Source organism: Rhinolophus hipposideros, assembly GCF_964194185.1.
Source record: "Rhinolophus hipposideros genome assembly, chromosome: 10".
NCBI lineage: Eukaryota > Metazoa > Chordata > Mammalia > Chiroptera > Rhinolophidae > Rhinolophus > Rhinolophus hipposideros.
In genome coordinates this window covers 45,829,970-45,845,337 of record NC_138056.1, presented here as the reverse complement: position 1 = coordinate 45,845,337, position 15,368 = coordinate 45,829,970, and the positions used below count along the sequence as shown (strand labels likewise).

The window sequence follows — 15,368 nt, the reverse complement described above, 5'->3', positions numbered from 1 at the left end:
TTCCTTCTCTGGCAAGAGAAGGGATTGGCCAAGCCCAAGGATCTGTCCTGGCATATCCTGGAGGCGTCACCAAAGCTCAAGTGCTGGGGAGTAACACCTACTGTTCCAACTGCCTGGAATGCCCCCCCCCCCAAATAATCACATGGCCCACAGCGTCATTTCATTTTCTGCTCAAATGTCACCTCATCAGAGAGGCCTTTCCTGATCAGATCTGATCTAACACTGCTCTTTATCCTCTTACCCTGCTTTTTTTTCATTATACTTATCACTACCCAACATGGAATTATTTGTTCAGAGTGTTTTAGTTTGTCTCTCTCCACCAGACTATAAGCACCAGGGACCTGTGACTCTGTTTAGTGTACTGTTATATCCTTAGCTCCTAGAGCCGTGCCTGGCAAGTAGTAGTAGGTGCTCAGTAAATGGTTTTCCCCCCCGCAATGTATAAATGATTGTGGAGATTGAGACTGCCTGCTTTCAAGGATTTTTATTATCTGGCCTCAGTAATGCCTTGCTCTCTTTGTTCCAACATGTAACCCTTGGACTCCAGACAAACTCAGTGTTCTCTAAGCAGAACTTACACTTTATAGTTCTTGTCTTTGCTCGTGTTTCTTTTCTCTGATGGGCCTATATCTCCATCCACCCAGATTCTGAGCAGTCCTCAACACCTACCTCTTTTTGAATGGAAAAAAATATATACATATATATGAAGAAACAATTATCATTGTGTTTATATTAAATCGTAGGCATTTCCAAACATATGAACTCATTCAACAACTCTGGGTGACAGGTATTGCTAGATAGTAAGCTGCATGGGGGTAGGGCTCTCTGTCCCGATACTGCTCTGTTCCCAGTGCCTGGCACAAAGTAGTGCGAAATAAACATTTTGAATGACTGAATGAATATTTTATAGAAGGGGAATTGAGGTTCAGAATGGTTAAGTGATTTACCCAAGGTGGTCCATGGCAGATAGGATAGAAATCAAGGTCTTCCACCTTTAAATCTAGTACTTTTTCTAATATATTTTACAATAAAAATCCAGTGTTCTAGAAAGCCCAGCGATTTGGCAATCCTGAATAACTTTATTTGTTGTGGTTATCTCAGAATAAAACAGGAGACTTTGCTCATTTAATATGAAAATATTTCTCAAATGGAAAAGGCCCCTTCCTATTTATAAAACGTAGCATGGAGGCCAGGATATATCATTGGTATATGAGAAGCTAATTAAAAATCAATTTCTGGGGTTCCTTGCTGATATGCATAAGTTCAATGCTTTTTAAAAAAACCCCTTCCATAAGAAATTTGTGGCAGAGAGTGACACTGTTAGTGAGAAAATATAACATAAATACTGATGGGATCTACAACAAGTGAGCCAGGACCCACAGATGGCCATCATTTGTTCATTATCTATTCTTTTGTCCATTCAGTAAACTTCACAGAGTACCTAGAAGATCTAGCCCTGTGTTAGACATTGGGGAATACATACATAAGTGGAAACGACATGTTCCTTATCAGATTGCTTACAGTGTAATGGAGAAGGGAGATCTTTGACTAAACAATATAACCTACATGTTAGAAAACAAGTCTGTATAAAGAAAGTGCTATGTAAATAGAGAAGGGAGACTTAGAACTTTTTTTGATGGTTTTAGAAAAGGGGATTTAGAAATGGGCTCCAAAGAGTTTCAGCAAGCCAAGAGGCAGAGCTGGGCTTTAAGGATTAGTTGGTGCTTAGCAGGCCAAGAAGAGGGAAAAGAGCTTTTCTGGAAATAGCAAAGATCTAGAAGTCATTGTTCAAGGATGAATAAGTAAATAATTCAAGACACTGGTTCTGGATGAGGACTGCGAAAGTAAGAGCTACAGCAGAGGCGGCCTCCAGGGAAGTCTGTGATGTTCAGGTCATTCGTGTTGGGATGAGGTAGACTGTCAGTCCAGTAGTTTCCAAAGGCAGTGTGTATGCTTCAGGAGGCCCACACAAGGCAATGGATTGGGGTGTCATAAGAAAATACTGGAGCTTGTATTTGTATAGCATTTATTTCTATCTCAGTATGTAATTTTTACGTATGTTTCACATTACATTATATATTCCTAATGTCACTACATGAATCTAATTTATAAACACATATTCATATATTGGCAATGTGTACTCAAAATTTTTTCACAGGTAGATTATACCATTTAAAAGGTTGGAGACTACAAATTGAATCACCTTGTTCATTTGTCTTATGAAGGACTATTTGTTGCTGAAAATTCCTGGGCTTGGCCGTCTCTGAATGTGTGTAGTATTGTTTGTCATTTTGCACAGAGATGTTGTCTTTGATCTCTCTAGGGGACACATGGACAGGCTCAGGGGGATAAGAGACTGAGGACTTTAGAAGATTATCTCTTGTTTGAATGTCCTCCTAGGATTTGGACTTGTAAGTCATTTGGAGCCTGTATCTGTACTCAGCTCTCCTTGCCAAATGCCGTAGCCTCTCATGGACAGCCACAGCTCTCTCAGCCTGCTGTGGCCTTCTTCCTCACCTTGACACAGGGAATCTTCTCATTTTCTCTTTGGGAATGAGAAAGCAGTACAAGACTTTCAACTTTTACGTACTCGAACCTTAGGGACAAGGACTCTGATATTTCCACTTGACTGTTGAGTGAGCTAGCCCTTCGTGCTGGGACATAGGGTTGCTATTTGACAAGAATGCAGCTCATCCGGGCTTGCTTTCTGCAGACTGCCGGCAGTCTGGTTGGATAGCACCATGCTGCCAAGCCCTACCTAGGTAGGGCATCTGCCTAGGCAACAGAATGCTATGTAGAACACAGAAAACAAAAAACAAGTGCCTTGAGGTTTGGCCCAACACACCGAAGCCATCATCCTTGTGTCCTATTGCCTTGCGATACAGGGGCCGTCTATGTTCAGAGTCTGTCCTCACTGGATTGCATCCTCCCTGACCCCCTTATGTGCATCACCTCAAGTCGTGTTTAGACAGTGGTTCTCCGCTGGGGGCAGTTTTGTTCCCCAGGGAACATTTTTGATGATCACAACTGGCAGCATGCTACTGGCATCTAGTGGGAGATGCCAGGGATGTTGCTAAACATCTTACAATGCACAGGACAGCCCCCCACAATGAAGAATTAGCCTGTCCAAAATGTCAGCGCTGCGGAGACTGAGAAAACCCTGGTGTAGAGTGACTCCTGCCCATTTCCACTGCAGTGTAGGGTACAGATAGAGGAGTTCCTGCGTGCCAAAGGTCTATGCTCAGGCTTGTATCAGGGCGTCCTCCCATTAGACAAAAGGCTTTTGTAGCACCGCTGGCCTCCAGCCTTTCTAGCAATAAAAAAGTGGCCTTTTTTCCACTCCACATGCCCAACAGAAAGGCCCCTTTGTCTTGGATGAGGCTGAGCTCCCTTGGCAGCGGTGGAAGGAGTATGTTGTTCTATGTTCTTTGCAGGCTAGCACTTGTCTGTCTGTCTGATGTCTGTGTGTCACTGTGCTACACATTCATTACCTGATACTCCAAACCATAGTAAATGATCACATTTGTAATGTGTGTGGCTACGTATTCATTTTCAGGAGTAAACACTATACTTTCTGTAATGCTTCTTTAATCCCAGCTCTGTCATCCTTCCTTCTCCAAACCCTGGGATTTCAACGTATCTCTTGGAAATTAATTCCTCTCCTCCCTCCAATATATTCTAGTCTGAGAATTAGAAATTTAACCAAGCAATGACGAGGCACCCTTCACCTAAACCTCTAGGATCTTGTCTTCTAGGATGCAGTCTTAGGGCACTATACCTGCTTCCTTTCATCCCCTGGCACCTTTCCCTTCTCACCCCCTGTGCCTCTGCAAATAGCCTAATCTACCTCCAAAGTCGCTTGGCTTCAGAACTTTCCTCCTGAGTTCCAGTAGCTTCTTGAGGACATTGAGAGATTGGAGCATTTTTGCCTTCAACTTGGTTTCATTCAGGATGTCTTTCTGGGTGCGTGCTTTAGACCAGTGCTGGGCTCCACTGCAGAGGAAGTAAAAGAATGAAGGGACAGGGCCCAGCCTTCCAACTTCTCTAGCTTATGTGAGAGTGACAGAAACAGCCTAAGATCTGAGGTGTGCCTACCAGAGGAATGCCTATTTTGGACAAGCATTTCAGAAATTAACCATCCACACGAACTGTGTATTAGTCTAAGGAGATTGTTGTTGTTTTTTGGAGGCCCACAGTCAGAACATTTCTGGAACTCCTCATTTAGGGCAGTTATTGGAGTAAATTCCTACTGATGCCACTGTATGTGAAGCTCTATTTCAGAGATAACAGTGAGCAAAACTGAAAAAGGACATGGTCCATGCTTTAATTATTCCTAGTTATTAAAGAGAAATGAGATAGCATTCTGATGAAAGACAGTTTTTGGTAAAGAAATGAATTGTAAGAGAGGAGAGTGATGAACCTCACCATTTTGTTCTGCTTCAAAACTTTTAGCTTTCTTGTTGTTCACAGCCGTAGTTTTCAAACTTGAGGAATATACACATTCCTTTTAAGGGAAATAATTTATCTTGGACCTGCAATGCTGACTTTAATTATTTTTATTATAATGTTATTTAAATGTGTACAAACATAAAATGAGGTTTCAATAACTGCATAAAATTTGCGTACAAATATAAACAAAAACAGATTTATACACTAAGTAAAAACAAACTTAAAATGCAATACAATGATACTTTTCTGCTGAAATTCAGTTGCTCCCAGGCTCTTTTAAGTTCAGCGTGCCTGTATTACTGGATGCCATCTGATGACTCAGTCTTCCCACCATCTTTTGCAATTCAAGCTACTATGCAACTTTGATTTATATAATACATTATGATGTCATTTGACCTCCGCTTGGTTTGAACTTATTCCTTGTGTATTACGTCCACTTCTATTCCTTTACTGTTGACTCTTGACAAAGTATGGAGATGAATTTGTTATCTGTGTATCTAAACACTACACAGATATTAAACTTATTTTAAAGGTATTCTTTTTATAATTAGCCATATAAAAATCACAATATTACAATATTGAGGAACGATTAACTACAGTGGTCCATGTATAGTGATGATGTGATTCTCTGTGTTGCGAGTGATCACTCAGTAATTGTTTCAGTTAGAATTGGCTGCTAATGGGACAGAAAGTCCTTTCAATCTGATCTAAGCCAAAGGGGAAATTTACTTGTTGCACAAAACTGAAAATAGGGTTGTCTGCCGGGGTGATCTGACTCAGGGCTTAAGTGTTGTCATCTGGATCCATCTCTCTATATTATATTATGTCATAGATATGTGTATATATGTATGTATACACACATATATCCACACACATATATACATACACACAGATATATCTATATATCTACATACACACACACACACACACACACACACACACACCGTAGAGTGTATATTCCTTTTATACACAGGATTTGATGGGAGAGAGACATGTTAAACACATAAACGTGCTAAATGTTAAGGTCAATGTGACTCCTCTTCTCACACCGATGAGAAAGAACAATCTTGATGTTTGTACATTTATAGAGTGCTTTCCTACCTTTTATTTCAGTTGATTCTCACAATTCTGAGAGGAAGGAATTACTATCCCAACTTTTGGGTGAACAAACTGAATTTCAAATATGTTATGATTTATCCAAGCTGGTAAGTGGCAGAGCTAGGATTTGAATTAAGGTCTGCCTGGTTCTACGTGATGTACTTTTTTCACTGTATCTTCCTCTTGTCCCGTGTCGTTGAAGATGGACTTCCTGGAAATATTAAGTTTAGTTCTATGTACCACAACTTTACCGAGCACCTACCATACGCCGTGCTCTCTCCTGGCACGGAGGACAAAGACGTGTATTAGACCTCTCATCTGTGTGCGTGGTACTTGGCATTCTGGAGTCATGGCTTTGCTTGTCTCTCCCCACAGTGTACAACTGGACCGTGGATGAGGTGGTGCAGTGGCTGATCACATATGTGGAGCTGCCTCAGTACGAGGAGACCTTCCGGAAGCTGCAGCTCAGTGGCCATGCCATGCCAAGGTCAGGAGGAGACTGGGTTCTCTCACTTGGGGGTGCAGGGAGTGGGCTGGAGTTGGCCTGCCTGCAGGTTGCTCTGCTCAGTTAAATGAGGTTCTACCCTTTATAGGGAAGAATCTATAGACCTCTCCTCTTCTCACATACTGTACTTGCTGTACAGTATGATGGGTATTTAGTATCCATTCTCCTAGTCAGTATTTCTGTCAATAAAGAGAATAGTACTAATAGCTGCCATTTATTGAGTATATGCCGGACACTCTGCTTCAACACTTTACATGCAGTATCTCATTTAATTCTTATGTCAGTCCTATAAGGTAGGTATTAGTATATAAAGATGATGAAACTGGCTAAGTAACTTTTCCAAGGTCACATGGCTAGTTAGAAGTAAAACTGTCATTCGAACCTAGATCTGGGTAGACTTTAAAGCCTGTGGTGTTTCTCTTTTCTTTTGCTGTCCCCGCAGCAGCTGCCTCTTTTATTGCCCAGGAGCCTCTGGGCTCTTTTAATTTCCCCTGAATTATCCATATACAGTTTATCTACTCTAAAGAAATGGTGCAGCAGTGGGGGCTGACTACCATTGGGCCCAGCCTGCTCTCTGGAATGACTCTCCCAACGGCTGTTGTGTCCTAACTCTGCCTCCTTTATAGGCACAATATGCTAGGGCTCGGGGAGGGAGTGGGGAGGGCATGGAGTACTGTTTGCAGTACCGTTTGGAGTACTGCTTGTTTGGACTTCTTGTTATGTCAAGCTAGTGCCATATGTCATTCAGTCATTAATCCATTTACTTATTCATTCAACAAATATTTACTGGGTACCTGCTCTGTACCAAGCACTTATGCAGGGTGCTGGGGATAAAGATGACAACAACCTGCCCTTGCCCTCAAAGGGCTTACTGTCTGGTAAGTGCTGATTGTGTATACTTTGTCATCTTATCTGCATCTGGTTGTGAGCCTCAGCAAAGGGGAAAGGCGAAGGTGAAGCTGTTGGAATGCCCACACATTGCAGTCGTCAGCCACAGAGCTACCAGGCACTGCTGTCCAGGCCTAGCTGAGCTGGCTGTTCCCTCCTCTGCTGCCTTCAGCCTCCTCTTCACAGCTTCTCCCTGTTCTGGAGAGAGAACAATCTTGATGTTTGTACATCCCTTTATAGAGTGCTTTCCTACCTATTATTTCAGTTGATTCTCACAATTCTGGGAGGAAGGAATTACTATCCCAACTTTTGGGTGAACAAACTGAATTTCAGATATTTTATGATTTATCCAAGCTGGTAAGTGGCAGAACTGGGATTTGAACTCAGGTCTGCCTGGTTCTAAGTAACGTGCTTTTTTCACTGTATCCTCCTCTTGCCCCATGTAGTTGAAGATGGACTTCCTAGAAATACTAAGTTTAGTTCTAGTTAACCAACTTTATCCAGTATCTACCATATGCCATGTTCTCTCCTGGGCCCTGAGGACAAAGACATGCATTAGACCTCACATCTGTCTGCCTTTAGAAACTTCATGTTTAGTGGAAGAGACAGGCAATTGAATAGGGGATTGACTATGAAGTTCCAGGATTTAGGTTTCTTCCTCAATATCCATGGAAATAACAGTATTGCCTTGTGGATCACTGGACCGTTTCATCTTAAGAAATAGCTGTGGTTTGTATTAAAACTGTAAAGCATAGGATAAGAAGTCAGTTCTCAGGAAATGGGCTCATTTAGCCCTCTTGCGGCTAGTACTAGACCTAAGACCAGACCCAGCTAGGCTGGGCTCAGGAATAGAGGAAGCCAAGCTGTGGCATCTCAGTGACAGCAGGAAGCATGGAGCCTTCAGTGTATGGAGTAGGGGTAGGCCCATCACTAGATAGCATGGTATAATGGAAAGCATCTAGCACATTTGAGTTTGTCTCCTGCCTTTGCCACTTATGTGCTATGTGACTTTGGGCAAGTTACTCAACTCTAAGTCTCAGTTTTTATATCTGTACAGTGGAGCTAATAGTAGAATGGGTTCTTACAGTCATGTGAACTAAATGAGGTATTGTATGTAAAGTGTCAGAACAGCACAAGATAAGTAGCTGCTTAGTAAATGTTATCTCCCTTCTCATGTCTCTCATTACTTAGAAGTAGATAGCATTCAAGTTCATAGGTTTCTTCGACAGATAGACTGTAGAAAAGATGACAGTTATTTTGATAAGTCAGATGAAGGCCAGTACACTTGGTAGAAGTGCTGTAAAGAGGAGCTCCAAGAACTCGCAACCTTGTAGGAAACATCTGATTTTACATACGTTTACACAGAAGGAAACTGAGGCCCCAGGGAAAGAAACCAAGCAGCTTATGATTGGACAAGGAAATCACTCAATGATAGAGCCAAGACCAGAAACTAGATCTCCTGACCACCCCCAACCCCCCAACTTCCCATCAGTGTCTATTGCCTCTCTTGTCAGTGGTCTTGATTGCTTCCCAGGGCTAGAGAAGGAAGCAGCTGCTCCTGCATGTCCAGGCAGGAGCATCAACACACACTGTGATGTCAGAAGCTTCTTTCCTACCTGGAGAAACAGAGCTATGCATCCGAAAACAGCACTGATCTCAGGGAATAGTATAGTAGTAAATGCTCACTTGTGGGACCCAGACCAGTGGTTTTTCAATCTTTCATATCTCATACCCTTCTCCTATACATGCCCTGTGTTCCAACAGAAGAGAAACAAAGTCCAATTTTTTCTAGGTCATTTTTTTGATTACAGGTCCTCCCCCTTGTAAGAGTTCTCAATAGTACAGTTGAAGGTCATAAAAAATTACAGTTTCTGTTTGAAAGTAAATCACAGTGACTCTAAATACAAGCCAACAAGACAGTTACAGTGTTTGTCATCAGCAAGTTTAAATTTAATGAACATTAAATATATTCCTTATTAAATATATTTAATTGAGTTAGGATTAGGATAATTCAGAGGTCACCAAAATCGCTGGGTCATGTGGCATGACATTTTGACCAGGGATAGACAGGAAAATGCACTTACAAATAAATGGTGGGAATGTGGGTACAGGAATATGGTGGACAGTCCCTACAAGGAGAAGCACAACAGAAAATTTAGTCAGGTGTGGGCATGGTCACAAATGGATAATCCTTGGAGTAGAATGCTCTCTAAGAAACGGTGGACATGAGGAGAACGGCAAGTAAATTCTTGGTCAGTGTTATGAATTCCTGCATAGTCCCCATTGAGACCCACTGGTACAGACTCTGTATTCTAGAATGCAGGGGGGAGCAGTCACCACAAGCTAAAAGTCATGGAAATGTTCCTGGAGGAGGTGGGTCATGTCACCAGGATTCTTCCTGGCTTTGTGGGTGGAGAGTTGAGCGCCTACTCTTTGCCTCAACAGGCTCGCTGTGACCAACACCACCATGACAGGGACTGTGCTGAAGATGACCGACCGGAGCCACCGGCAGAAGCTGCAGCTGAAGGCCCTGGACACGGTGCTCTTTGGGCCTCCTCTCTGTGAGTCCTGTGGAGAGAGGGCTGCCACTGTGCCATGGAACCCAGGGCGGCTGGGGTGGCTGGGCTGAGGCCTGGCTCTCCTAGGCACACCTGCAAGGCAGTGCCTCCACTTTTTCCACTGTCATTAATGCATGAAATGTATCACGTTTTAGTCCATCCAGCTATCAACATCCATTCATTAAATGCATTAAGAAAATACCTACTTTTGTGCCAGTGCTGTGCTGGACCCTGTAGGAAGACCTGGATGAATCATATTCTGCCCTAAAGGGATAAAATGAATGTTCTGGAGAGATGCACAGTGCTTCTGAGGTTGAGAGGAGGGATAGAGAAGGCATACTGTCGAAGAGGTGGCATGTGAGCTCTGCCTTTAAGGATGAGTAGGACTTTATTCCAGGGAGGTGACAGGAGAGGGCGTTCTAGGTGGAGGAAACAACCTGAGCAGGCATACGAAGGCTAAAATATGAAAGGTATGCTCACGGATAAAGTAACCCATGCGGGTCTGAATGCCATTTAGCTGTTTTCTGCCCTCACCGTGGGTGTGCAGAAAGTATGAACTGATTGCTGCACCTCTCGTGTCCTTGGACAACCAAAGAGGACTAAGGAGCCTTTCACATCACATTTACCAGTAGAGATATAAAGGATGTTTTCTTCCTCCAGTCATTAGCTGGGAGAATTGGGTGGTTCGGCTTCTGAAGATCTGCAAGGTGGGAACAGCCAACCCTGACCTCCTTTTTTTATTCTAAGTGAACTCAGGAGGAACAAAAGTGGTAAGTTTCCTTAGAAAATTAGCCTCGACCAAACAGACTCTTAGGGTCCACTGCCTGTCTTTTGGGAGCTGTTGGCATCAGTTGAGGGCGCCAGCAGCAGAATGCTATAGTGCCAAGAACCAGTCCAGAGAAACGGCTGGCAAGCAGGGTCAGCAGCAGTACCATAGTCCCTCCGCTTCTCCACGGGGGACATGTTCTAAGACCCTCAATGGATGCCTGAAACTGTGGATAGAACCGAACCCTATATATACTGTTTTTTCCTATACGTATATGCTGATGACAAAGTTTATAATTAGGCGTAGTATGAGAGTAACAGTAATAACTAATAATAAAATAGGACAATTATAATAATGTACGGTAATAAAAGTTACGTGAATGTGGCATTATTAAGTAAAATAAGGGTTGCTTGAACACAAGCACTGCAATACCACAGCAGTCGATCTAATAGCTGGAATGGCTAAGTGACTAATGGGCAGGTAGTGTATACAGCATGGATATGTTGGACAAAGGGATGATTCACGTCCTGGGTGGGACAGAGTGGGACAACGGGAGATTTTCATCATGCTAGTCAGAATGGCATGCAATTTAAAACTTAGGAATTGTTTATTTCTGGAATTTCCCATTTAATATTTTCGTACTGTGGTTGACCGCGGGTAACTGAAACCGTGGAAAGTGAAACCGTGGATAAGCGGGGGCTACTGTATAGCATTTCCCTGTTCGTGCATTTGGCTTGACACATGTCCAGGCTGATAATCTCAATACAGATGGGTCTGTACCTTTTTTTATTATTATTTTCAAATTTTTAATTGACTTTATTTTTTAGAGTAGTTTTAGGTTCACATCAAAACTGAATAGAAGATACAGAGATTTCCCATATACTCCCAGCCCCCATGCATGCACAGCCTCCCCCGTTATTAACAATCCCCAGCAGAGTGGCACATTTGTTACAATCGATGAACTTACATTGATATGTCATTGTCACCCAGAGTCTGTAGTTTACTTTAGGGTTGACCCTTGGTGTTGTGCAAAGGGTTTGGATAAATATAATATCATGTATACACCACGAGTTTAGTATCATACAGGATAGCTTCACTGCACTAAAGATCATCAGTGCTCCACTTATGATCTTGTGTTAACAGTTGACTTTATTTATCCCTCCCTCCTCTGCAACCCCTCACACTGTGATCCTTTTTACTGTCTCCAAAGTTTTGCCTTTTCCAGAAGGTCTGTACCTTTTGAAAGTGTGGTACAGAGCAACAGGGGAGAAGGTTGTCCCCCTCTCCTTTGCTGCCTTTATATTTTTGGTCCTTTATATTTTTGTACACATTTTTGCTTACCATCCATTTATAAGTTTTGAATAAATGACACGATGAATGGCTCTCCTCTTTATGTGAGCCCACCCTCTGTACTAAGCAATGGCCTTTCATTTACTAACATTTGTTGAGCACCTACTCTGTACCAGAATAAATGACAGGGTCTCTGCTCTCAAGAAGTTCCATCTATATTTATCCAAAGAAATCTAAAACACTAATTCAAAAAGATATATGCATCGTTATGTTTACTGCAGCACTATTTACAATAGCCAAAATATGGAAACAACCAAAATGCCCATCAACAGATGACTGGATAAAGAAATTGTGGCATATATATAGAGGGTGCAAAAAAAAAATGTATACACATTTTAAGAAAGGAAAAACTATTACAATTGTAGTACAATAAATGACGCTAACATTCATTAATGTCATCTTTTGAGCGAACGTCATACTACACATTGCTACCGTAATTCAATTCAACTTCGAAAGGAAATACATAGATAACGTCTCTTAAAATATGTACATTTTTTTTGGCCCCCCCTTTGGCAGTAAGGGATGAATATCTGTATCTGCCAGGGGCAGGATATTGTGGGCAGTAGAGAGGGTGGAGAGAATAGAGTGGGAGAGGGATTCCAGAAAGTGATAATGATTGGAGGCTCACTGTCTCAATTGTAACTGTCACCTTGAAAATTCTCACCATTATCCTGACTCTGTTAACATTTCCGCATCTAATTTGTTTACACTCTCCTCCCCTGCTTTAGGCCTGACTGTGTTAACAGTTGACCTCATTTTGCTAAAATCTATTTATAGCACTCAGGCTAGGAATTCTGCCACCCTCTAGGTCCTCAGGTCCCAGCCAGCTTCCCTGGATTAGCTGCTCTCCTGAAACCTCCATGGACTCTCTGCCCTGGCTATATTCCCTGGGTGTGAGGTGGATTCTGAGAGATGAACTTGGGCAGGGGCTGTGCAGGACAGCTGGCGTACTCTTTCTGTCCCCAGGAGCTGGGTTTTGCCATTCATGTGCACTTTATATTGTACACTGCCTACCCGCTTCCTGCTAAAACCTCCCTTCCTTCTTCCCTTTTTCTCTGCTTTCCACCTTTGCTGACTACCTGCTCTGGTCAGGCTCTATGCTAAGTATGGGGCTACAGAGATTAAGTCTTGTGGCTGGCCCTGAAGAGGTCACAGACTATCAGAAAGAAGGTGACTGACATGAAAGCCAAAAAAACACAAGACAGTCCCTGAGATAGCAAGAGATAATCCATGTTTACCTGACCAAAGAGTGGATTGACTAAGGGAAACCTAGTTCGGAGGAGAAGGAATGGAAGGATATTTGTGAAGGATATTTGTGGACTGTGGGGGCTGGGAAGGTAGTAGGAACTGAAGAATGGGGATGGGATTATGATGGGAAGAAGTACATCATTGGTTATGCATAGATTAGAGTCTTCTCCCCCCTTCTTCTGCCTCTCCCACCCCCATCCCTACTCCGGTTCAAGCCGTTGTTTCTCAGTCTAGTTGTGTAGCTCCCTGGCCCTGGCCCATGCTGGTATTATGAGCCTTGTGCTCCCCCTGGCTGAGGCAGTCGGTTGCCAATCTGTTGGCCACTCACAGCATCTCATGGCAGCTCTTGGTATCCGGCGCCAGCACTCAGCAGCCCCGCTGCAGCTCAGGGCAGCTCACTCCAACCTCTGGCTGCTCACGGGCAGCCCAGCTCCAGGGAGAGCTGTTGTTCACAATCTTAGCTGTAGAGGGCACAGCTCACCGGACCATGTGGGAATTGAACCAGTGACCTCAGTGTTAGGAGCACAGCGCTCCAACCACCTGAGCCACCAGGCCGGCCCAATAGACTAGTCTTGATTTCCCTATTTTCTCCTATTTTTCTGACACCATAATATATAGATTCTGTATTATCCAGCGTTCTCCAGAAAAACAGAACCAATAGGATATGTATGTAGATATGCATAAGAGGACATTTATTATAGGCATTGGCTCACATAATTATGGAGAACAAGAAGTCTTATGATTTGCCATCTGTAAGGTGGAGAACCAGGAAAGCTGGTGGTGTAATTCAGTCCAAGCCCAAAGGCCTGAGAACCAGGGGAACTGATGATGTAAGTCCCTATCTGAGTCTGAAGACCCAAGAACCAGAAGCACTTATATAAGAGGGCAGGAGAAGATGGATGTCTCAACTTAATCTGAGAGAGCAAATCTGCTCTTCCTCCGCCTTTTGGTTCTATTCAGGCCTTCAGGGGCCTGAGGATGATTGGATGATGCCCACTGCATTCGTGAAGACATCTTTACTCAGTCTGCCATTGAAATACTAATCTCAGGGGCAGCCGGTTAGCTCAGTTGGTTAGAGCGCAGTACTCTTTAACAATAAGGTTGCTGGGTTTGGTCCCCACATGGGCCACTGTGAACTGCACCTTCCACAACTAGATTGAAACAACTACTTGAGTTGGAGTTTGTGGGTCCTGGAAAAACACACTTAAAAAAAAAAAAAGGAAATACTAATCTCTTATGAAGACAACCTCACAGATATACCCCCGGAATAATGTTTTACCAGCTATCTGGGTATCTCTTAGTCCAGTCAGGTTGACACATAAAATTAACTATCACAGATTCCTTTAGGACTCGGGTTCAGCCCAGGGCTCCACTGAATGAACCTGATAGTTCTCACGTCCATTTCTCCAGCTTCTATCTCTTCCTCAAACCCATATGCACATCCTTAATTACCTACTGGATATGTCCATCTGAATATTTCCAAGACACCTCTAAGTGCTTTCATTTACAACTATGCATTTGTGATAATGCATTTTACAGGAAGTTGAGGTCCAGATGGGGGAAGTGAATTTCATAATAAATTGGGCACCATAGAACCCAGACTTCCTACTACTCATTGCTGGATGCCTCTTTTGATGGCACAAGAATTTCTCCACATGAGGCCTTATATTTAACCTTAAAGGCCTGTCCTGATAGCAATGTCACAGTCAGCTCCCAGGAGGTTTTTTGGTGGGAAAACTCAGGCCTTGGAACTTTTGCAGTCACACGCAGGCTAGATCAGGAGACACAGGCATCTCCAGGGTGAGAGGTGTTTGCATGTAACAAAGCAGAAATAATACCTGCTGCAGTGTGTGAAAGTTGTAGTGAGAAAGTGGTAGCAGAAAGACCATGCAGTCAGGCAAATCTGGGGTTGAATCCCAGCTCTGTCACTTTTTATGAACTCTAGCAAGTCAGTGCCCCATATGAGCCTCAGTTTTCTGGTTTACAGACTGGGAATACTACTCTACCTGAGAAATTAGTTGTGGGAAGTCGAGGTGATGGATATAAATGCCTGGTACATTGTGTATTTTCTCTGTTTTCCTTCCTTTCTTATGTGGAGTAAGGAGAGGGAGACATCATACTTGAGGCTTATCAGTAATGATGCAATCCCATGAATATTTATTGAGCGCCTTCAGTGTGTTGGTCGGTGCTGTGCTGACACTGGCGTATGGACAAGTAATGATCACTAGGGGCCACAGAAAAACTCAGCTGGCTTAGAGTCATTTTCTTCCTGCCAAGGTTGGTTGCTCATAGGATGGAACAGGAAGTATAGCTGAGCTTTAACTATGCATTTGGCAAGGCAGAGGGATGTATGTGTGGGGTGGATTCTTGTACATTTAGGTGGAGTCAAACTGGTTGACAAGATCCAGAGGGTACTGATAGATGGAACAGTATTACCTTAGATACTATCCTTGGCCCTGGTCATTTGCAATTTTTATTCATGACTTGGATGAGAATATGAAGCTGG

General features: G+C 43.0%; 1 protein-coding gene across 7 annotated transcripts in view; it reads left to right on the top strand.

The window, feature by feature from the left end:
- Nucleotides 1-15,368, top strand: part of STIM1 (stromal interaction molecule 1) — a 181,205-nt gene that overhangs the window by 141,183 nt on the left and 24,654 nt on the right. For all 7 annotated transcript variants that reach the window (XM_081062329.1, XM_081062334.1, XM_081062331.1 and 4 more), the window contains exons 4-5: nucleotides 5,923-6,034; nucleotides 9,386-9,501. In XM_081062329.1, coding sequence (XP_080918455.1) covers nucleotides 5,923-6,034; nucleotides 9,386-9,501 — 228 coding nt within the window. The remainder of the gene's footprint in view (nucleotides 1-5,922; nucleotides 6,035-9,385; nucleotides 9,502-15,368) is intronic.